Source organism: Zonotrichia albicollis, chromosome 12, assembly GCF_047830755.1.
Source record: "Zonotrichia albicollis isolate bZonAlb1 chromosome 12, bZonAlb1.hap1, whole genome shotgun sequence".
Classification (NCBI taxonomy): domain Eukaryota; kingdom Metazoa; phylum Chordata; class Aves; order Passeriformes; family Passerellidae; genus Zonotrichia; species Zonotrichia albicollis.
Window position 1 is genome coordinate 6,164,813 of NC_133830.1, and position 22,434 is coordinate 6,187,246.

At 42.7% G+C, this 22,434-nt stretch overlaps 1 protein-coding gene across 35 annotated transcripts in view; it reads left to right on the forward strand.

The window, feature by feature from the left end:
- MAGI1 (membrane associated guanylate kinase, WW and PDZ domain containing 1) overlaps nt 1–22,434 on the forward strand; it is a 327,842-nt gene that overhangs the window by 233,580 nt on the left and 71,828 nt on the right. For all 35 annotated transcript variants that reach the window (XM_074550433.1, XM_074550448.1, XM_074550440.1 and 32 more), the window contains 2 exons: nt 8,879–8,998; nt 20,014–20,220. In XM_074550433.1, coding sequence (XP_074406534.1) covers nt 8,879–8,998; nt 20,014–20,220 — 327 coding nt within the window. The remainder of the gene's footprint in view (nt 1–8,878; nt 8,999–20,013; nt 20,221–22,434) is intronic.

Consider the following 22,434-nt stretch of genomic DNA (forward strand, 5'->3'; position numbering starts at 1 on the left):
GAGCTACTAAAAAAAAGTGCAGGAATTGGTAGCAGTTAAGAACAAGTAAAATTGAGGGACAGGATCTGTAGGGAATAGTGCCTAAATGTGCATATTGCTGGGTAGATTTGCTGTCTGTTCTGGTCCTTCCCTTGAGTTTCACAGCAAGTGCATCCATATGGTTACAGGAGTGCATTACATTTCTATAGTCTGCATCCTCCTTGCTATAGCACAGGCATTGGCAATTTTTGGTCAGTATTGAATATGAAGCTGGAAAACTGCTTAAGCAAAGGCCAGGGAAGATTTTTGAGGAAAAAGGAACCATCTGAACCAAGGGTTGATGAGTGGGCAGAGCCAAAACTTGAGGAGCCACAGGAGACTCTGACTCTCCCAGAGTGTGATGAGGCTCTCACAGTTCAAAGTCCATTAGTTTTATAGCATTTCATGGCTCTGGGCTAGGGGAGAAGGTATTCCATGGAGACAGTGTTTGCAGTGTATGTTGTTCAGGGGAAAAGACTGCTTTTAATAACTATACTGATGTCCTGTGAAAGTGTGGTGGAATGGAGATGGTGGTAGTTGTGTGTGTTTGTTTTGTTGGGGTTTTTTTGTTTGTTTGTTTGGTGTTTTTTTTTTTGTGATGGGGAAGAAAATCTCTCTGACTCTTTCTTTTCAGTAGATTGAATGTGGTCACTGAAACAAATTTGAGGCAAAAAATCAGTATGTTTTCTATGACTCTTTCTTTCTGTGGTGTAATTTTACAGAGATTAGACTAATGAACTGATCTTCCTGCTGTTAAGTAAGGTGTTAACTACAAATTAGAGGTCTGGTGCAAGAGCAGTTGAAGTCAGAAGAAGGAGTTTTATATCACACCCAAACAGGGATGACCCACGTTGTGTTGTATCTCAGCCATACAAACAGCAAAAGGAGGTAAAAAAATCTCTGTTGAGGTAGCTGAGCTGTTGGACATCAAATAATCTGAAATTTAGTACTCTGGCTTTTAAGTGCAGAATATATCTTCATGGATATACGTGCACATATGTATGCAGATGTGAAAAGCAAGCATTGTTTTTGAATAAAAGCTGAATTGAAATACTGCAGGTGTTCAGTCTGTGTTGGAAATGCCATTTATTATGGGCTTAATGATGGTATTTGATCTCAGGGGCATGTTTGAAGCCTTGAAGTAGAATAGAAAACAAGATATCTTGTTTTGTGGAATTTAAGAGGTTTTGGTATCCAGCTTTAAAGAAAAGAGTTACATTTTTTTATTGCAATAGCGGTGTCAGCTTGTGTAGTGGTGCTGTTGAGGAATTCACCTGGTCCAGGCTGCTGGGCCCAAAAGATTGAGATGAAGATTGAAATGCAGGCTTGGGTGGAAATAGCCCAGAGTGAATGATCTACAGGATTAAAAATAACCAGCTACTCAGGATGCTCTGTAATTAGCCACTGTATGTATTTAATTTACCACCCTCAGACAACCTTTCCCAAGACAGACATTTCTACTGAAAGTAACTATGGTAATTTTTACCAAGATGAAAGGTGGACCTTTTGGAATAAAATTGTGTGCCATGGCTGCAGAATTATCTAAGCTTCTAAAAATGTATATGTGTGAGAAAAGGAATATAAGTGCATGTATATAATCACCTTGTTAATTTACTGTCAGCTAATTTCACTAGCTGTAAGTTGCATCCACACTTAGATAAATGGCAATTTTCATTCATTTCTGTGCCAGTATTTAGAAGCAGAACATTACAGTGCAATCTCATTACTACAGCTTTATTGATTTATAAAATTACACTTTATTACACTAATCCATATATTAGAATGAATAGAACTGTGCATAGCTACAGCTAAGGTATTCTTGCCAAGGAGGTACATAGTTTGCTTTTTCATCAGCAGTTCACAATTTAAATTAGTGGATGTCATGCTGTTGGACTCCAGGAACACGGGATTAATGGCAAACTCATTAGTTCATGAAGTTTAATCTTCTTGGTGGGTGTCCCACCTCGTGGGAAATAAGAGGGATTTGGCTGCAGGTGTCTGTGAGGTAAAAGCAATCACTCAAAGAAAGGGATCCAGAGCTGCTGCTATTGTGAACCTGAGAATATTTATTATTTATGCTTTATTTGGTGCTAGAACACTCTTTTCTTTGCTCAGGAGAATGCAAATGAATGCTCTAAGGACCCATGAAGAGGCTGTGACTGTGTAGGTACCACATGGCAGTGGAACCACTGGTGGTACTTGGGTCGGGGGGTGATGCTCTGTTGGAATATTTGGCATAGATCCGTAAACAAATCTTTTTAAAGTGGCTTTTTTGGGGAGTGTGGCAGGTTTTATACCTTTGCTTCTCATCATCAGGCAATTATCAGGTTTTTTTAAAATTATATTGCAGTGGGGACCGAACTGGCTGTGCCTGGCCTTGCCGTGGTGTTTCACAACACACAGAGATGAGCCTGCAAAGCCCCAACACTGTGGCCAGTTATTTTTGTCCCTTTTAATCTGTTAGGCCCTGATCCTGATCTGTAGGGTTTCCTAAATCCCATTGATTTCTCCAGAATTAGGTTCCTGGAGTCCTCTGAGAGCCTGGGTTTGGCTGGTCTTGTGCTATTAACCAGAAACAAACCCACATTCTCTACCTCAGAGCACTCCGAGGATAAATGTGTTGAAGATTATCTGTGTTCTTATTTGGTGGCTGGGAAGGCCACTGAAATACCAAAAATAGATTTATAAAGGACAAAAATAACTCGCTGCCTGGAGGGTTTACACAATCTGAGCTGTGCTGTGTGCTTTGGCTGAATCACTTCTCCAGGGAGGCTCGGGGCAGTCCCTGCCTCTGTTGGGGAAGGGCAGGGAAATTTAGGGAGATGGGCTGGACACAGCAGCTCAGAGAGAGGGAGAGAATCCTCTGTGTGTGCTGGGGGTCATGGGCATGGCTGGTACAGCCTGCTGAGCAACAGGGGCTCCTCACAAGCTGCTGCTCTGGGATCCTTCTCTGGCCACTCTCTGGAAAGGCAGGTGGGAGAAGGAGCTTCCCTTCCATCTCCTCCATGGATGAAAAATTGCTGTAGACAGCAGCCATGAAATGCATTTCTCTGTGAAACATGTCTGTAGAAAGGCACTTCTGTCTTGGTCAGCTCTTTTCTGGGTTTAATCAGGCATTCCTGCTGACCACAGTGACAGAAATTTGCTTTTATTCCTGCAGTTGTGTGTGTGGCCAGGAAGAGTCAATCAGCATCTGTTCCTGTGTGTGCATCATTAGCAGGGCTGGGAGTTAACTTCTAATGGCAGGCACATTCTTCTTTGGGTTGAATTTCTGCTCCTCCACCAAGACACCTTGAATGCCTGTCACGTTTTTGGGGTTTATTGCTGGCTGGAGAAGGGATGGACTGAATTTAAAATCCCAGAATGGGCTGCCTGAGTTTCGAGTTTCAGGAGAAAATTGTATTTATAAGCTGAGCATGTGTGGTTTGTAACAGATTGGGCCTGTCTGAAATGCCCATATTTTATGTAGTTACAACTATGAGTGACCCCTCACCACAGGTACATGGGGTTACAGTGTATAATGGATTGCACAACAACATCCAAATACAATCCCTTTTACTTCTGTTGGGGTAAAAATAAGGTATTCTTAGTTTGAGTGACCCCAGAAGTCAGTAAGATAAGGCAGTTCTGTGTACAGTGTCTTCTTGCAGACAGGTTACACTTTATTTTTGTGAATGTGGATAAGGCTGTTTTTAGTGCTGTGCTGCTGATAAGTTCTGCTGGAGCTTGGCTGCTGATCAGGTTCCCTCTTGAGGAGTCAGACCAGGCTGTCTCTGTCTCTTCCCTCCTCCATTTGCTATTAGCAGATCTGGGAAGTTTGTTCTGCCTTCCAGTTATCTGGCGCCATAGGTGACAGATGCAGGAGAGCCAAAGCAAGCTCTCCAAATTACCCTGTGATGAGAGGCAAGAAGGTGACCTCCAAACACAGTGGGAGGGAAAAGGGGCTGCTTTTCCTAATGTTTCTTCTTTAGCAGCTGAAGGATTTTTCCATGTAGGTGATGAGAGCAGTCTCTTCTTGCTGAATGAACAAAAATAACAAATTTTTTTATAACAATGGGAAGAGCAGCACCTTGCCTTCCTCCCATCCCAGCCTTCCCAAACCTCCCACAGCAGCACTTGGCCTTGCAGCCTCCTGAGTCAGGAACATCCCTGCACACTTCACATTAAATCCTTATTTACTGCAGTTCCACCCACTGCTGCTGACCACCAGTGGCTTGAGCCTGTATAAAATATGGTTGTAGCAACTCTTATCATTACTTGGAGTGTACAGCTCCCACATTATATGTCATTTTAAGAGATGCTGGCCAGTGGAGATGAGGAGCAAATGGCTTGTGGTTTGATGAGATGTATTTTGGTGGCTCACCAGATTGTCACTGCCAGCCAGTGGAACTGGAGAAGGAGCTTGCAGAAATTGCTGCTTTGCAAATGGGAGCTGTAGGTATTCTGAACTTGAAGTGGTGATGTCCAAATGACTTGCTAGGGGCTGGTTTTGGTGCACACTAACAAGAACATTTTTCTTTTTCCATGGAAGCTATTGAAGTGACTGCAGCCCCATTAAGTCTTATTTTTAGATTACAATAAGCAAGACTCTGATTAATTTAGCAGCAGGGCATCAGTGAATATTAACAGCTTAACTTGAAGGCCTGGTAGATTGATAAAGAACTAAACAGGCCCTGAGCTGTATATTAACAGTCTGGCCATGGTATAATTGAGGCTCGTGTTGGGTGAGTGTCAGCATGGTTGACAGGCAGCACAACAGCAGATTTATTTGTCTGTTAAATGGGCACTTAAATTATTCAGCAGAGTAGCTGATAGTCATCAGTACATCTGAGCCACAGCCCAGTTATTCTAGGCATGTGTGCACAAGCTCTAATTAGTTCAGGTACAGCACTGAGCTCTCCTTGGGCAAACTCACCTGTGTCTAGAAGCAGTTTCTCAGGTGGTGTCTTCCAGCCCATGAGGAAATCCCTCTCCTGTGGCACAAGCATTAGGGATGCATGAATAAACTGGGATGCAGATAGCTTGGGGGTGATAACCAAACCAACAGCTGGGCAAACATTTCATGTTAGATGTAGTTTTACTTCCCCAGCCCACAAAAGAAAGTAAAAACTGCAATGCTACCAGTGGCCTTATGTTTTTGTTTTCTTAAGTCTTCTGTGCTTACAGGAAATTTGGGGAATTCCCCTGTGAAGGTAATGTATCTAACTAGCTGTGTATGCTGTGGGATATGCTAGCCAAATCAGACCGAAAGCTTATGAACCATTAAATGTGCAGAAAGAGTTGGTAGCCACTCAGTTTCCCCTCCAGTTCCTTCTTGTTGCAGCATTAGCAATTCTGAGGTAGTAACAAAATGGACATGGCTCAAATTAATTAGCTAAATTGGTACCTAAAGGCAATAAGATTTCATGCCACTTAATATTTCAATGCAAACAAGACAGGCAACTAAACATATTTAAATACGATTGGCTCATCTTCTCGAGTGGAGTATCTTATCTTTTGTTTGGGCTAAATACAGCTCTCATTGTGCTCAATTTATTCTGCCATTAGCAGTGGTCTGACCTGCTATTAGCTCTGATAAAAAGTAGTCATCCCCTTCACTGAAGACCATCCTGTGGAAAGGATGTTGAAATGCAATTCAAGGGAGGAAGGAGGATAGACACACTTTGCTTTTGTACATAATTAAACCGTGCTAGTGATGGGAGACTTAATTACAATGGGAGTTTATCAGCAGAGAGCTGCCGTGGTGGCCAGCAGGCTGTGCTGCCGCTGGCCTGTGCTCTGTGCACACACAGCCTTGGAGCAGTTGTTCCAGGCTGCGAGAGGGCTCTGGCTGGAAGGTGCTGATTATTCCCAGTGTTATTCTGGGAAAAGTCAGAGTTTGTGCCTCTTGGCTTTCTTCTCTCCCCCCTTTCCTTGCCGCCCGCCCTCTCCCCCACCCTCCTTGCGAAGCAGCCCTTCTGGCTTTGTTGTAAGTGTGGTTTGTAATCATTGTACACATCCCAGATGGTTCATGGAAACTCTTTGAAATGCCATCTGCCAGGCGTGTGTCCAGCCGGCAGCCTGTCATTCTGCTCGGAGAGGAGCGGAGGCGGGCTCTCCCTTCCCCCTGCCTGCCTGCCTAACACTTGCTCAGATGTGGAGCAGGATAACAGCCCGAGCATCTGCAAGCAATCTCTGCTCCAGACAGCAACATGGAAACTTGCTGGGTTTTTTTTCCCTTCACCCAGATAAGATATCCCAGCCAGTGCAGTTTTTATTTTCCCCGGGTTTGCTGCTGAGGACCAGCTGAGGTGACAAGTGTTATCTCTGTGATGCAATGTTTTCCTTTTCTGTGGTGACTTTCCTAATGCTTTCTCTGTGTGTTGCAGGCACAGCTGTGGTTTTTTGTTTTTTTTTTTTTTTTGACTTGAACATATTCAGGAAATTAAGAACACTGAGATGAAACAAATAGATCCATTAAAATGGCTCAGAGGAATTATGGCAGAGATATAATTGTCATGTCAAATAGGCAGCCAGCGCTAGTAAACTGCTGACTGCAATTTCACCGCTATAAAAATTCAGAAAGAAGGAAAAAATTATTAATAAATATGCTCTGTGGGAAGGTAGAGATAAAGAGGAGAGGCTTTAAAAGATAAGGTGAAAGCAATCCTGATCTTTGTGTCTCATCAATGTGTTAGCAGTTATTGGGAAAACACAGTCCCAATCTTTGTCATTCGGCTCACATGGCTGGGGGTGACGTTTCACTGATTGATGAACAGTGCTAGAGATTCTCACTTCCATTGTGCTCTGGGCATGGGACAGCCACAGCAAACCACTGGTCAGAGTTATTGGAGTGGCTTTTCATCCTTCCTGCCTCCCCCTCCCAGCCAGGTTTAGGGGAATGGGGCAGTGGCCAGCAGACACGATGCCCTGGGGAGGGTCCTCACAGCCTCAGTGGCAATGTCATGCTCAGGGAGGAGATGTGGCATTGGGCTGTGATCATCCTGGCTGCTGGGCGTGTGCTCCCTGCTCCTGCTGTGCCAGGGAGGGACCTGGGCGAGCCTCTCTGCCTGCCTTGGGATGGAAGCACCAGCATGAGGAGAGAGGGGCACATGGTGCAGCTCCTGCATTCCTCTGGACTAGATCTGTGAAAGAAAATTGTCTTCCGATACAATCTACCCAGTAAATATTGCTGTAGCATTACTATAAGCATTCAGAAATACAAAAAATGCAAGACTGAGTCCTTTTCAAATAGGAAAGAGTAATTCTGCTAGCAGGATACAGATATCCATCACTATTTCCATCTCCTTCCTTACTTTTTATCCTTCCTTCACCCATTCATACAGCTCCAAGAGGAGGAATGATGGAAAAAAGCACAGGAATTTATAGACTCTCTGAAGGCTGATGGTAAATAATAAAAAAGGGAGTTTCTATTTTGAAACAAGAAATGGAGGATGTTAGAAAAAGTGGATGTCAATCAAGGAAATTAATCTAGTGATAGTCTTTCAAGGGTGTCACACTGTCAAGACTGACCTCTTGAGCAGTCTCTCAGATGAATAGGAGATAAGCAGACTTTCCGTTTTCCTGGCACTTGAGGAAAACATTTGCCAGATGCAGGCATGGTAAATTTATGCTCTTTCAACTTCTGAGAACTGGAATCTTCCCAATTAGTTTTCAGAAGCTCAGCTTCTTTATTCTTTCTTCTGTCCTTTTATAAAGGGTTTAAGAAATTGTATGCACTGAGAAGACACTGCCCAGGGGCCAGAAGAGTCCCTCAGAAGTGAGAAATTATGCTTTGTTAAATGTTAGGTATGGCTTCCACATCTTTGAAGTTATTCCCAAGCCAGCAGACTGGTTTCAGCCACAGCATTCAGACACCTCCAACTCTGTAACTCTGGTCTTCCTTCCAAAATTCAGTTTCCTGTGCCATCTGTAAATCTGTCATTTGTATTTAATCTCAGATGTACAGAACCCAGAGTGATGGAAAATAAAGGCTGTTGAACAGAAATGGATCCTTATCAATGAAGCAGTGCTCAGTGACCTAAAATGCAGCATCCCAAGTCATCTTAGGGAAAAAAAAAAGTCATGAAATGACTCATGTTACACTGTGCTTCAGAGTGCTGTAAATTGGCCAGAAGGGACAAGAGTTTCAGAGCTGGCAGAGTGGCAGTGATCAGAGCCAGTTCTCCATGGGCACTACAGAAATTGTTGAGTGCTGAAGAGAGATACTGAGTGTGACTTATTGCTCAAAATATTCCTGAACTGGAACCAGCTTGTAGGTGAACTTCTGTGAGAAGAGTTGTCAGGTTGTCTCTTCAGTGAGCATGTGTGAATGGTGCATCAAAAACACCTCATGGTACTTTTTAATGCTGAATAAAAAATAATAGAATGAATAGAGATAAAACAGTAAGAAGAAACAAGGGAGAAATTATGTTTATGATGTGAGAGAACATTTGATGAGCTAGTGATACAGAAGTAATGGAAGCTGGAAAATGGTTGCCTTAACTGGTAATACAGATTGCAGTATTAGTGAAGTATGAGAGACAATGCTAACAGCAGAAAAGTAATTGCTGACGTATTCCCAGTACCAAACTTTTCCAGCTGTGTTTCTGGACACAGAGATGAGAGGTTTCTTTGCCAAAGTCTTTCTGAGAGCACAGGAAACATCCCTCAGTTGTTTTGTTCTAATTGGTGCCACTGGTTCAACCTGAAATCTGTGTCTTGTTTTTACATGGGCTCCTAACTTCAAACTTCTTTTGACCCTTGTAGCTCCCAGAACTGTGTTTTTCAGATACTCCCATATCTTTGTGAAAATTTGTTACTGTCTCTTTTAAGTCTTGATAAGAAAACAACTCTGCTAATGTTCTGATTTTCCTTTCAGGCACAACCCGCCCTCCGAGAGAAGGAGAAGTGCCTGGTGTGGACTATAACTTTCTGACTGTGGAGGAATTCCGGGAGTTGGAGCAAAGTGGGACCCTTCTGGAAGTAGGAACTTATGAAGGTATGGAGCCAGGGGCAGTGAAGAAGCACTCCAGATACCCATGGTGGGACACCACATTTGCATCACTCTCACTCAAGTTAGGACCTTGCTTTCCATCCCATGCTCTGCTTCCCTTTTCTCTGGAACATGAGAGAGGGAATTCCAGTTTTGTTGTGCTTTCATCTTCTGCCTTCAAGTTAACTGCCTGAAAAGATGAACAGTAGGCCAGGAAAATCCAATATATAATCTTGTAACATACTGGGGCAGTGTGCATTTATCCTTTGTGTCCACTAGGGCTCTTCTCCTTGTTCAGTTTTTCTTTCCTCTTGCTCTTTCTCTTTCCTTGTCTCTTCCCTAAATACACTTCCTTCATCACCCAGTTGTGTGTCACTATGCAGCGACATGATGCACTGCTTTTGGGGTTTTTTTTCCTTATTCTTGGATAATTGCTTATAACTTGGGTCATTGTGTTGATCCTTTTTTACAGCACAACTTTGCAAACAACAGTACTGAGACAGCCAAGGGGCACTGAAATGTCACCAGGGTGAGAGCAAAAACAGCTCCAGAGAAATGCAAGGCAAATTGGCCATTTTTAGGTACACAATCGTATTTGTGTAACTAAATCTGCAGTCTGTAGCTCCTTTAAATTGAAATCACTTTTTGGAGTTGGTTGGGGTTTTTTTCCTCAGGAGAACATTCAAATGTACCTCTTGACAAGACAATGAAAAGAAACACTTTACAGGTTTGAAAGTCCTTCCAGTGTACTTCAGTCATTTCATATTTCCATTTGAAAGAAGTTTAATGGTTCTTTCTGTAAATCTGAGAGATTGAAAAAGCCCTATCCTTGCACCCTTATTCTTTATAACTAGAAATATGGAATACATTTAAAAATACAAACTATATACAACTAGCCAAAATTCTTTGAAAATTGAATTTCTGCTCATCAAACACGAGCAGAAGAAATTATGACATGTGGCTTTGGTGTTCAGGGTCTGAAGAAAGAGTCCTGAAATACTGTTTGTCTACTTCTTTAAAAACTCGTTTTTAAGGGCACCTTTAAACCTTATGCTGACTCCCAGCTGCAGACCTGGTTTGCATGAAGATGCTAAATGTATAATTTGGTTTCACTCTTCCACTTCTCTGAGCTGATTAGCTCCATCAGCACCAATGCTAACGTTCCAGCAGCAGCTCTTCTCCAAAATGAGCTTTTTCCTCTCTGTGTTTCTAATTATAACACCAAATTAGTTTTCTTTGTCGTGGTGCTCGAAATAGATCAGCTGAAAGGCCTCGCCATTGCTTCCTGATCTGTTTGTTCTAGTGACCTTTCCACTTGGAAAGACAAAATGGGTAAGTGTCTGTAAGCTGGCTCCTGGGACATGCTGGGAATTAGTTCTCAGGAAATGCTGAACCCACCTGGGACAGTTAGAACACGGTCATTTCATTGCTTATGTGATTATGTGCAGCAGCAGCTCAGCTGTTTGGGTTTCATGGCTTGCTCTTTTCAGCTGCTGGAGATGAGGATGATTTCTCATAAGTCTAATGTGTATTTCATTTCTGTGGGTGATAGAAGTGCCTGAACTTTAAAGGAATAATTTGTCAGAAGTGCTGAGAAGCTTCTTTGCCCGTTGACATCAGTGATGCTGGTGCATTGTCGTTCTGGAGTGCTGGCCCTTGGAAGGAAAAATCAATAAGAATAAAGCAAATAATGATGATGCATGTGTGCACATATGCATCAAGACACATTACTGTTTGATTGTAATGTGAAATAAATAGAGTTCATTTTTCACTTATGGCTTAAAGAAATTATTTTGCTGCCTTCTGAGATTTCTTTAATGGCTTTGTTGTACTTTTTTTGGGAACTCTTATTTTACAGCTGTATTGATCAAGACAGTGTTGATCTTGATTAGATCTTGGAAGATGGGATGATTCAGACTTGATGCTGCAATTGCAAGCTATTTTGTCTATTAAAAAAAAGTCTGCCAAAAACCCAAATCACAAAGCAAGTTTGACTTTTAATGGCCAAATCTCTGTTATTGTCCAGCTTTACAGTTGTAGATATTTTAATTATCACTTTTTTTGCTGCATTTTGCTGCCGTATTTTTTTAATAAGTGTTCCACCATGATAAATTTGGCTGTATTTTTGATCTGTGGTGGCTTGTTCTAAACCAGAAAAATAAAACTCAACACAAGAAAATAATCTTCTAGTTCTACCTGCTGTGCTGAGTAGAAATCAGAACAATTGAAGAGGTGGAGTTGCGTGTGATTTAATGCTCTCAAGTGATTTAGAGATGAAAGAAGAGGGATGCTATGAAATGGACAATAGGGATGAGCAATGGGGAAGTTTTTGTGTGCCAGCCACAAGCTCATGTAGCTCAAGCAGGGTGGTGGTTTGGGGTCACTGTGGTCCCAAAGACCCTTCTGGCCTTGTAAGTCTGTGGTAGTGGAGAAGATGGACATAAAGTCACCTGGATTCTGTCACTGGGAAAAATCTCAGTGAAGAAGAGGCAACAGAAACATTTAATAACAGCTGCTGAAGAGAATTCTGGGGAGAAAAATTAGAAAACAGAGAGGCATCAGAAGAGGGGTAATACACAGGACTTTGATGCTGATACAGATACTATTGATTTGGAAAGAATAAAGAACAAGCAGAAGAGAAGAGTTGGAAACCATAAAAAAGTAGAAGAGTGAATCAGGTTTTTTCAAAGAACAACCTGGGTTTTGAAAGTGCTCTAATTGCAAAGAGAAAGTGCAAGCTGACAGGAGAAAAGAGGTGTTGCTGACCTGAAGGGCTTTGTAATGCCATTATTATTTCTTCTGGTGCACTCCAAATAGGTTCCTCTGGGCAGCTTTTGATTCACATCCCAGTGAAGGCAGAGCAGGCATGGCAGCTGCTGTTCTGGTCACCTCTCATCTTTTGGGTGTGTTCTGCACCCAAAAGGCTTCAAAAAATGTAATCAGGTGGGAGGGGGCATTGGCGAACCTTAATTCCTGGAGTTTTAACATCCTGATTTTTAACCATAAAGCCCAGAAACATTATTTTTCCTCCCCTGATGAAAGCTGCATGTTGGTCACATGAATCCAGCAGCTGGAGCTGGAGGACCTGCCCAGAGCTGTGGTGCTGCCCCAGTATTGGTGATTTTGCCCCACGTGTGTGCTGCACACAACCCTCTCAAGCCAATTAGAAATTCCCATTGACAATATTCATTAGGAAGGAAAATTCTTTTTAGGCTGCACATTGTCTAGGCCTTCTGGTGGATAGGAAATCACTGTAATTGTAGTCTCAGGCATTTATTGACTGTTCCTTCAGGGCAGAAAATACTGATGGATGCATGGAAGTAATTGTGTAGGTTACTAATTATTTAGCAATTACTTCTGCATTTGAATTGCAGGCTCTCACAGGCACCCCAAGGGAGGGCTCTTTTGAGCACAGCCACCGCTTCCAGATTTTATTCCCATTTTTTTCCCCAGCTGCTGAGTGGCCCTGGGCAGATCAGGTAGCTGCTCTGTACTTCAGGTTACTGGCCTGAAGAATATTAAAACAACACTTACTTCTCTCCTCATTAATATTTCAGCAGATCCCCTGTGCCTGCAGCTATCTGCTGTTTGGAATAGGAGGGGGAGAGGGGAAGCCAGGGTGTTGTGGAGGGCTGTGCTGCATTCAGGCACTCAGCCCTGCAGAGGCACACAGGGACATGGGCAGGGGGATGCTTTTTGAATGCTTTTTGCTTTTCTCACCAGGGTTTGGTGAGGCTGTGTGAGTAAATGCCTGCCCAGCACTTAGTGATCCTCAAAAGAAAAAGTGCTGCACTCTATAACATGTGAAGGGTTATTACATTATGGAATATTATTGTCAAGGCATCATCTTTCATTCTCGGGACAAGTGTTATGTGACTGCCAAGAGAAGTAATAAGTAATCTGCATTAGGTTCATGACTGAGATGTAATGGGGTGACTTGCTAACACTCTCCAAGTATATAAAACTATCTGCTGTAGACAGGGTCTCCGATTGTGGTACTTAATGATTGTAATAAATTACATTAATAGTGCAGTTTGAATTTCAGCCCAAGTAGAGAGGTGTATTCAGCAACATGCTTCAAATCAAGATGCCTTAGCCTAATTTATCTGATGTGCTGGCTCTCCTTGGGCTTCTCTGCAGCAGCCACACTACCCCAGCTGCTTTAGCAAAATGGGTGGATTATTTTTGCTGGTGCCTTTGCAGCCTGTGGGTGTCACCAGCTCAGTCCTACCTGGAAATGAGAGCTGAGCCTGTGGCAGGCAGAATGTGAGGGGAAGATGGGAGAGGAAGGGTGGCAGATGCTGGGGATGCCCTTGCAGGTGAACAGCAGGTTCTGTTTAATCAGATGATTTTTGTCTCCCGACTTAGAGATTGTCACAGTAAATCATAATGGCTTCTTTAGCATCCTTATAATGTGTCACACTGAATATCCACACACTAATATCTGTGCATTGCAGAATGATTCCTCTTGTATCTTTGGCTCTTAATACTTTTCTTGCCTTTTTTGTCTTGTTATTTTTTAAACCACTGGTAGAGAAAAAAAGGCAACCCCTTGTTGTGTAGATGCACAATTATCAGTGCTAACTAAGCATGAGTGCTGCTGTACTGAAGTGTCATCTGATAACAGTGCCTCATTCTGCAAACAGCTGAAGTGGTACCTGAGTAACTCTTGTTCTCTAAAAGCAAATATTCAAATATCTGATAGGGGTTTAGAGTGCCTTTGAATTTCCTGCAGCACTCCTGACTGTCTTCTACCTCTCTCTGCACTTCCAATAACAAGTTTCTCAATGTGAGCTCTGTCAGAAATAGTTCATTAGCACTCGTGTTTTAAAACAGAAACCTCAGGGTAAAGGTTCCCTAACAGTTCTGGCAAAAAAGAGATATTAGTGAATTATGTTGAGATATGGTGAATTAGTTGCTTTCTTCTTAAGTTAGAGTTCAGGTTATTTCAGGCATCATTTACTGTGTAGCCATAGTTTGATGTGTTGAAGGCTGTTCCCAGCAGTCCAGGCACATTTTGGCATTGGTGTTTTTTGGTACAGGATGTTCTTGGGGCCCTCCATCAGTGGCTGCTTCTGGCTGGTGTTACCCTGCAGAGGCAGCCTGGGCTCCCCAGCCTGCAGCATTTCCCTGCCACTGCCTTCCAGAGAGGGGAGGTGCTAACGGGACACATCCTCATGGTGGGACTAGACACATAAATATTTAACTATTGGCAAGAAGAGTTTCATGTTGCAATGGCTTGACAGGGTGTTTTCTTTATTCCTGCAGCCCTGTGCTAGGTAGGGTGTTTCCAGCTGCTTCTCCTGCTTTCTGCATGCACCATACACAAGTACATGTTTATTTATGTTCCTTATGTTTTTTTTAATCTATTTGAATGTGGGTATAGCACAGCCAGTGTCACGGAACACCCTGAGCCTCCCCAGCCCCCTCCTGGGCCATGCTAGCAAGGTTGTACTGTTTGTTTATTACTTTTAGTATCATTGCTTTGGTTTAGGATTTTTCCATGCCTTAAATGTGCTTGGATGCACTTGTACCTGAGTGCTAACAATAGCATGTGGCAACACCTAGTGATAACACTGCAAAAATGAGGAATAAATAAGAGTGATTTCTTCTGTGGGTGACTTTCTCCTGTGCTGCCACTGCCTTTAGGACACTAATTGAAGTATATGTTAAATTTCAGACCTATTTGAAATGTGCACTTTGTAACAGTTTGACTTAATAAGAAACCCAAACTGATCTTTCACTTAACCTCATCATTAATAACCACAAAAATTGACAGAGGATCTCCTGTTTCAAGCAAATGTAAATATTGTGGGTTAATTTCTCTGAGCTCTCCTTCATTGCCTGTTTTCCTTCCGATCCAGCTGCTGCATCTGCAGCCTCCTCCTGGTTGCCTGGATACTCTGAATTTCCTCAAGGCAATTGCTAATCAATGTGCAGTTGCAGCTAGGTGAATCCTGCAGACAGCAGCCAGATCTGTCATCTAGATGTGGAAATCTGTAGCAGAATGTGATCTGGGAGGAGAATAGACAAAACACCATGGCAGGAGCTCTGCTCCCAGGAACCAATCCATCCTGTGCTAATCAGACACAAGCACTCCTGCTGGATTACATGAGCAGTTCTGCTGAAATTAAGGGTCAATTGTTTATGTTCTTGTACAGTGTAGAGAAAGGGAGCTGAGTCTCAGAAAATAAAACAATTACATTAATAATTGCATTTCAAGTCTTTGTGTCAAGGCCTCGCTTGATTTTGCTGCTTATCTCCAAGTGCCTTTCCCAAAATACCCATTTCCACCAAGACAGAAAGCTATGAAGTGCTTTTTGAAACATGAGCTATTAATGGAGTCCTTGTTAGCACAGAGTGGTGGCTTTGAGGATGAGATGTACTTGTCATGGACACAGGGCCCTCTGTGCTGCACTGAGGCTTTTGAGTTTCTTGGGATTTTTATAAAATTAGAATTCATATATAGGCATCAGTAAATTCACAAAAAATCAGTAAATTCTTCTTGGTTCTTTGCTGAGACACAGATGCACTCCCAGTCCCAGGCATAGATATCTTTCCACCAGAAAGGAGAATGTGGAGGAAACACCTACAGGTTAAAGTAACTCAGATATGTGGTTTGGGAGCACGTTCTTCAATTGCTGTAATTGCACCGTCAGAATTAATGCTCAAACTTGTGTTTGACCTTACATTTAGCTACTCTGCCTTCTTCACCTCTCCATGTCAGCTCCCTGTCCCCACCCCAGCAGCCTCCGTGGTCTCCTCTTCCCTCTCTCCTTTAATGTCTATTCCACTTTTGAACCTGTGTGATTGTGCCTCTCTTCTTCTGCATTTCAACCATTTCTTGTGCATTCAACCCATTCCAGGAGCAGCATGGCTCCTGGATGGATGGAGTCCTTTCAGCCCAAATAGAATTGAATTCAATGGTGTGAATTCAAGGGTTTTATGGAATAGATTCATAGATATTTTACTTAACTAGTTGGTGCATTTTTGTGAATTGTGTTTTAAATCCCAGGTCACACAAACAATTTAAGGTGAATTTACTGCCCATCAGGGGGAATACTTATTAAGAATGCTTTGTTATTTGGAATATAAGACAAATTTTCCACAAGCAACACTGTCAGTCAAGAGAACTTTCTTTTCAAGTTTTAGAAAATTTGCTTTAATTCAGGACAGGGTGGAAGCTGCTGTAGATTGCTTTCATTGATTATGATCACTGCTTGAATTGGCAGAGCAGGAAGTGTTATGATGATGAGAACTTGTCTTATTGTTGTGATAAGCTGTTACCAAAGTCTAATTACTGGGTGTGATGCTAAAATGTGTAAGCTGCCTACACTTAAAGATAAGAAGATGAAAAGAAACAAACTCGTTCCAAATAGCTCTTCTGTTTGGAGTTTTTCATTATTATTGTTATTTTTGTGCACTCTCCTGAGTGGTGCTTCAGAGTGCATGGATTAAGTCATGGATTTGGCTGCAGATGCTGCCATCAAACTTCAGCTGTGGTTAAGTAAGTTTTAAGCACCAAGGGACTGAATAAAATAATGGTTAGTGAAAAGTGCTGACGAGGGATTCAGTTAATGGTATGTGCATCTGTGGAGTGAGTGGGTTGTTATTAGCTATTAATTCAGGTGCTGGAGGCGGGATCCAACTGTGATTAAGGGGAGGGCAAGGGGTAGAGGCCCATTTCCCATGGGAATTGCACATGGGAATGTGCCATTCCTGCCACGCTGGCTGCTTCAGAGCTGGCATTTCCGCAGGACAGTAGAATTTCCTGCACTCCTGTCCTGGAGCTCTCCATTGTCTGGGGGACAGGGACATCCTGTTGGGGTCAGAACCCTTTGCAGAGCTTCACCTGAGCTCAGCACCCTGGGGACTCCTGCCCTGACTGCTGTGCTGACTTCAGAAAACGTTCTGGGATCCTCTGGGATGACAGATGCTTGTGTATGCACATGTAACATGCTGTTAATAATTAGAGCTGATTGGATATTCACTGCAAATTACACTGGCTATGAAGTTAGCCCCTTCTTTGGGCTTACAAGTGGCTCACAAAACACTGTTGAAGCCTATTTTTAAATGTATGTTTCCTCATAAACATTGATAGATTTAATTTGAACGAATAATGTCAAGTCTGAGTGTTGTGAAACTCTTGCTGGGCTGTTCGCTGTCAGTTGTTAATGGAGCATGTTTGGATTTCTGAGTCAGAGTGTAAATATTTTCTATTTCCAATGTTGAGGATGAAACATGAGGTTTGGTGATTATTTTTACCAGTCCCCCCTAATAGTGTGTCTGCTCCCACGTCCAGGCCCACATGCCACATCTTCAAAAATAACTGCATGGAGAAGAGAAATAGGGCTGACTGCATCCAGCAAACGTGAGGATGCAGTCAGCCCTAAGATAGCATTTCCATTTTCTCTCATTTTCCATGTCACCTGGAAGCTGGGCTGGAGCATTCTTTTAAAGATTTTCATCATGAGCTGAGTTATTTCCCCAACCTGTTTGTCCTTGTGGGAATCTGAAGGAAGAGCTCTGATTTTTTCAAATATTGACTCAGGCTTAATCTGCCTCCTGTGGTGAAAAAAGAAAAGTTCAGCCCCAGTGGCTACATCTCCCAAAAACCCCACACATAAAGAGTCATGCTCAAATTCATATTTGTTCTTTTAATATGCTCATTTATATTTACAGGGATCCTCCAAGACAGCACACTGTCTTGGTAGAGAGCAATTATTCACTAATGTTAGTACCAACAGCCATGGCTGGTTTGAAAAATGACTCATGATTCTGGTGTAAGAAATCCTGAAATACTTCAGAGAATCCTGTTTTTCTGTTGAGGAACAGCTCTCTGTGGACTGGTAGGAACTCCAGCTTTGCTGTTGCTAGAGGAACTGAAGAGGAACAAAATTCAAAGATATAATCATACATTTCTCCTTAATTGGAGGAGGGATGGTGCCATCTGTGCTTTGCTCTTGTCCAGGGGAAATAAAACCCACACTATCAACATCTACATATCCCCTTCATCCTCCTTGTTGCATCCATCCTAAAGAATTTAACCAGTTAAAACAGACCCAAAATAACTTCTGCATAAAATGGTGATGTGCAGTGCTATTAATAAAATTCATTTTCATGTGTATGGCACACACATGGCTCTCTCTGCTTAGCAGTTAATATCCTTAAAAAACTTTTTTTTCCTCTGGAAAACCAAACAAAGCAACAACCTAAAAAAAACCCAAAAAAAAACCACACAATCCCAGAGTAGTGTTGTTCTTTATGAGAAAGAGGATAGATGGGAGCAAGGTTAATTATCCTTTTTATTTTTTTTTGCCCACCTACGTTTATATTTTCCCTTTGCACTCCCTCTCCCCCATTCCGCCTCTTTTTGTGTAAAACAGTTCTGCAGTATGTGGAGCATAAGAATTATTTCTCTAGCAGAAACTGCAACCTGCTTGCAGAGCCTCCGTACCCATTAGAGGCTCTTTCCAGAAGCAGTAATTTCCTTCTCCCCATAAATTATGCATCAATGTACATTTGAGATTCTGAGCTGATGAACAGAAGATGAAAGCGCTGCTGCTCCCGTGGAGCTGCATCCACGTCCTTGTGTACAGGCTGGAGCACACCTTGTTCAGACAAACTGCACGTGTTGCTGTCCTGCTACTCCAGCTGGAGCAGAGCTGGAGCTGCTCTGGCTGCTTGGGCCTCTGCTCTGTGAGAAATTCCTTCACAGAAGCACAGAATAATGAGGTGAGGAGAGACCTCTAAGGTCATCGAGTCAAATTTATGCCTTAGCACCTCAACTAGACTACAGCACCAAGTGCCATGTCCAGCCTTTTTTTAAACACATCCAGAGATGGTGATTCTACCACCTCCCTGGGAAGAGCATTCCAGAACTTTATTATTCTTTCAGTGAAAACTTTTTCGTAATATCCAACCTGTACTTTCCCTGACGTAGCTGGAGACTGTGTCCTCTGGTTCTGTCACTGCTGCCTGGTGGGGCATTCAATGAAGAATGTAAATGGATGTATGTTTTAGAGAAGGATTTTGCACTACTGCCACAACTGAGCTATTTGGGAGGGCATCCTTTGTGTTTTGTCACATCAAAGGGCATAGGGAAAATTTTTAAGCCTACCCTTGGAATCTGAAGGGTAGTTTTATGTAAAACTGTTGCATGTAACAGGCCATTGTGTAAAAATTAGAAGATTCACCTTGCAATGGGTCTGAAATACCTCTGTGCTGTGCTGGCATGAATGAGCATGGACTTATTCTGTGTCTCTTCCACAGTCACTTAAAATGGCAGGGAGGCAGTCCAAGCACTCTGCACTGTTTCCATCACAACTGGTGATGGATTCTGAGCATGTGTTGGCATAACCCCATATGCATCTGTGTCCCTTCAAGCTTAGCTTTAAGGTCTGGGTCTTTGCTTCTACCCAAGTTGACCCAACTGCTGAATTTCCACTTTTAACAAAGCTATGTGGTATCTTTCCTTTTCTCTCCTTTGACTAAGTTTTCTTCTAGAGAGAAAATAGTGTTTGCTTTCCAAATGCAACATCCCCCCTAAAAGAACCTGTGTACTAAAGCAGGCCATCGAGCCTTTCATCACTTCTCTTGGTGATAGCAGTCATGAATTTTTTATTTTCTGCAGGGCTCACTCCAGATCTGCCACAGCATTGTGTGGGTGCACACATGTAAAAAGGCTACTAATTGAAATTCAGATGTAACGAGATGAAGTTTTGCTATTCACCATGACTGCCTCTTGTTTTAGCCCATGTACACTCAGTGCACCTAAACAATACAACCATTGCTTCTCCTTTTAGATTCGACAAGAATAACTAAAAAGGCAAGAAATATTTCTGTCTGCTGTAGAGATGAAGCATGCACCCCCAAAATGGGAATGGCACGTGTTAGCTTCTTTATATACTTATCTGTGGGGAGGGACAGAAATTTAATGGAACTGTAAAGAAAATGAAATGGAAAACTTACTGCTATAAACTGTTCTCTTTTGAAGATGCAAATGTGTCTCTATTGCCTAGGTAACTATTATGGAACGCCGAAGCCTCCAAGCCAGCCCCTCAGTGGGAAAGTGACTTCCACCAATGCTTTGCAAAACCTGCAGTCTGGCTCCAAGCAGTCGACTCCAAAGCGAACCAAGTCTTACAATGATATGCAAAATGCTGGCATAGTGCACACAGAGAATGAGGAAGAGGATGATGTACCTGAAATGAGCAGTAGCTTCACAGGTAAAGCAAAAATACTGCTGTCCTTCAGTTAGAATATGAGGGGAGGGCTTTTGGAGGGTGTTTTGTAGAGGGGATATTGTTTTTAATGTGTTTTCTGCAGAGCTGTCAGTGTCAAACAGAACTGGCAGATACCCAGGTGTGATCGACCACATGCACAACTGGATCTTTCCAAAAAGCCTTGTGGGATTGAACTGGTTGAGACAAAAATGTGGTAAAGTTCAAATCCATTAATTGCAGAAAGGTCAAGGAAGACTTGAGCTATGGTTGATAGCTCTGAACAGTATGAAATGACTCAACCAGGTTTACATTTGAAATTAATCATTGCTCCTTCCTAAATATGTTGCTGTCCTTTATCCTTCCTTGCATCTAGAGCTGCCCATCACATACAGTTACTGTCCTAGTGCCTCTTCTCCAGGTACCTCCCAGCACAAGGAGTGCTGCTTGCTGCAGGAGTGAGATCTGGAGCATGGCTGCAAGTTCTGTATTTCATGAAGGTCTTGTGTCCTGCTGAGCACAGATCTTGTTCCCACCATGGCTGCCATCAAGCCTGGGCTGAAAGATCACTGGAAACCTTTGCAGTCTCAAGTCAAGTGCTGTTCAGGCAGATTCAGACTAAGACATCATTGGAGATCCATTGAGTTTCAACAGAAATCAGCTGGAAGTTTGTGAAGCTCTGAGGGCCAAGAGCTCTTCCCCATGTCCCCAGGCCTAGTATTTGTTAGTGCTTAGGGCATTGTTACCTCAGCTCAGTTTCAAGCACTGAATTCATCTTCAGGGCTCTTTTTGAGGCAGGTACTGTGCAAGTATTATCCACACCTTCAAGGCTTTCCCAGCTGCTTGCCTTGGGAGCTCACCATAACTGTTATCCACCCTTGTCCTCGGATCATTTTTCTATCACCATGAAAATTTTCCTTCTCAGCCTTTTGACTAGAAGATCTGTCCTGCTGGATTCTACCTGCCAATGTCCTGGCTCTAACATCTGTTTAGAGCTTTAAAAGGATTTAGACTGAGATTTAGTTTTGGCCTCTGCATGCCAAACTATCAAATGGCTTTTGAGGGTTGTACCCTCTTTGGCTGCTACTTGCTATATTTCCAACTCAAATTGCTTCTAGCCAGCTTAATTTCTCACAGGTTGGAATTTCTGTCTCTGCTTACCAGTTCATTGACAAACCAAGGGTGGTTTCTCACATGTTGTGACATGACAGCAGCCTCAGCCTTTGTCACGGGATCTGATTTCGGGAAGAAGCTGGTGGGAGATCTGTTATTTGATTTCCTTGCTGCCTGTCTCAGTTTGGTGTCCCTGAAGTAGCCTGAGCATCATTTCTCTTCCTTGTTTTCCTTTGCAAGATGAAATACTGAAAGATGCCGCTCATTTGTCACAATGTTATCACACCCTGGCCCCTTGCCTTCATTAAATGAGCACAGAATCAGGGAGAGAGTTATTTCTCATATACCAAAGTGATTCCTTATGCTTATTTCTCATGAAAGTGTGCTAGCCATATTAAAATGTTCCTGCTTCCCTAGGAGACCTCTGGGTAACTTGTGTTTTCCAGATTTTGGCATGTTTGTACTCTCAGTTTTTAGCTGGCGATGATTCTTTTCACGCTTCTTTATGTATAAATACCAAACTCCAGGAGGGCTGAAAAGCAAGCACTGAGGGTACTGGTATAGTCTAGATGTTTTCCTTCCTGTTCCTCCCAGTGTTCTTATCTTTGGGTAATGGTAGCACACAGACTGGAATAATGAAGGAGCTGTTTCCAGGGCGGTGGGCTGTGAAGTGAGGATGTCCATGGTCTCTGGTGTGGAGAGCAGGGAAGATCCTGTCTGGGAAGCCCCTTCAGCCCCACTCCTTGGGGACTTGGCAGAGAGTGACACTGATCTCTGTTTTTTGCTCAGTGCATTGTCAAGCTGTGCTTGTACTGATGTTCTCAGGGGATGTGGAAGTGCTGCCATAAATTTTCAACACCTCCAAGAGCCAAACAGAGAAAGTCCCTTTGGTGAACAAAGGGCTCATTTTAGAATTTGTCCATTGTTGCCAAAACCTCTCTGTGAAGGAGTGAGGGCACAGACCTGTTTATTTGGGGAGCATTTACTGTCATTAGTGATGCAAGGGGATGTGCAGCATTGTTTCATGGATACAGCTCGAAACTGCATGGATACAACATCAGAAATATTTCCTTAGAGGGAGAAGGGCCAGATACAGCATAAAATACT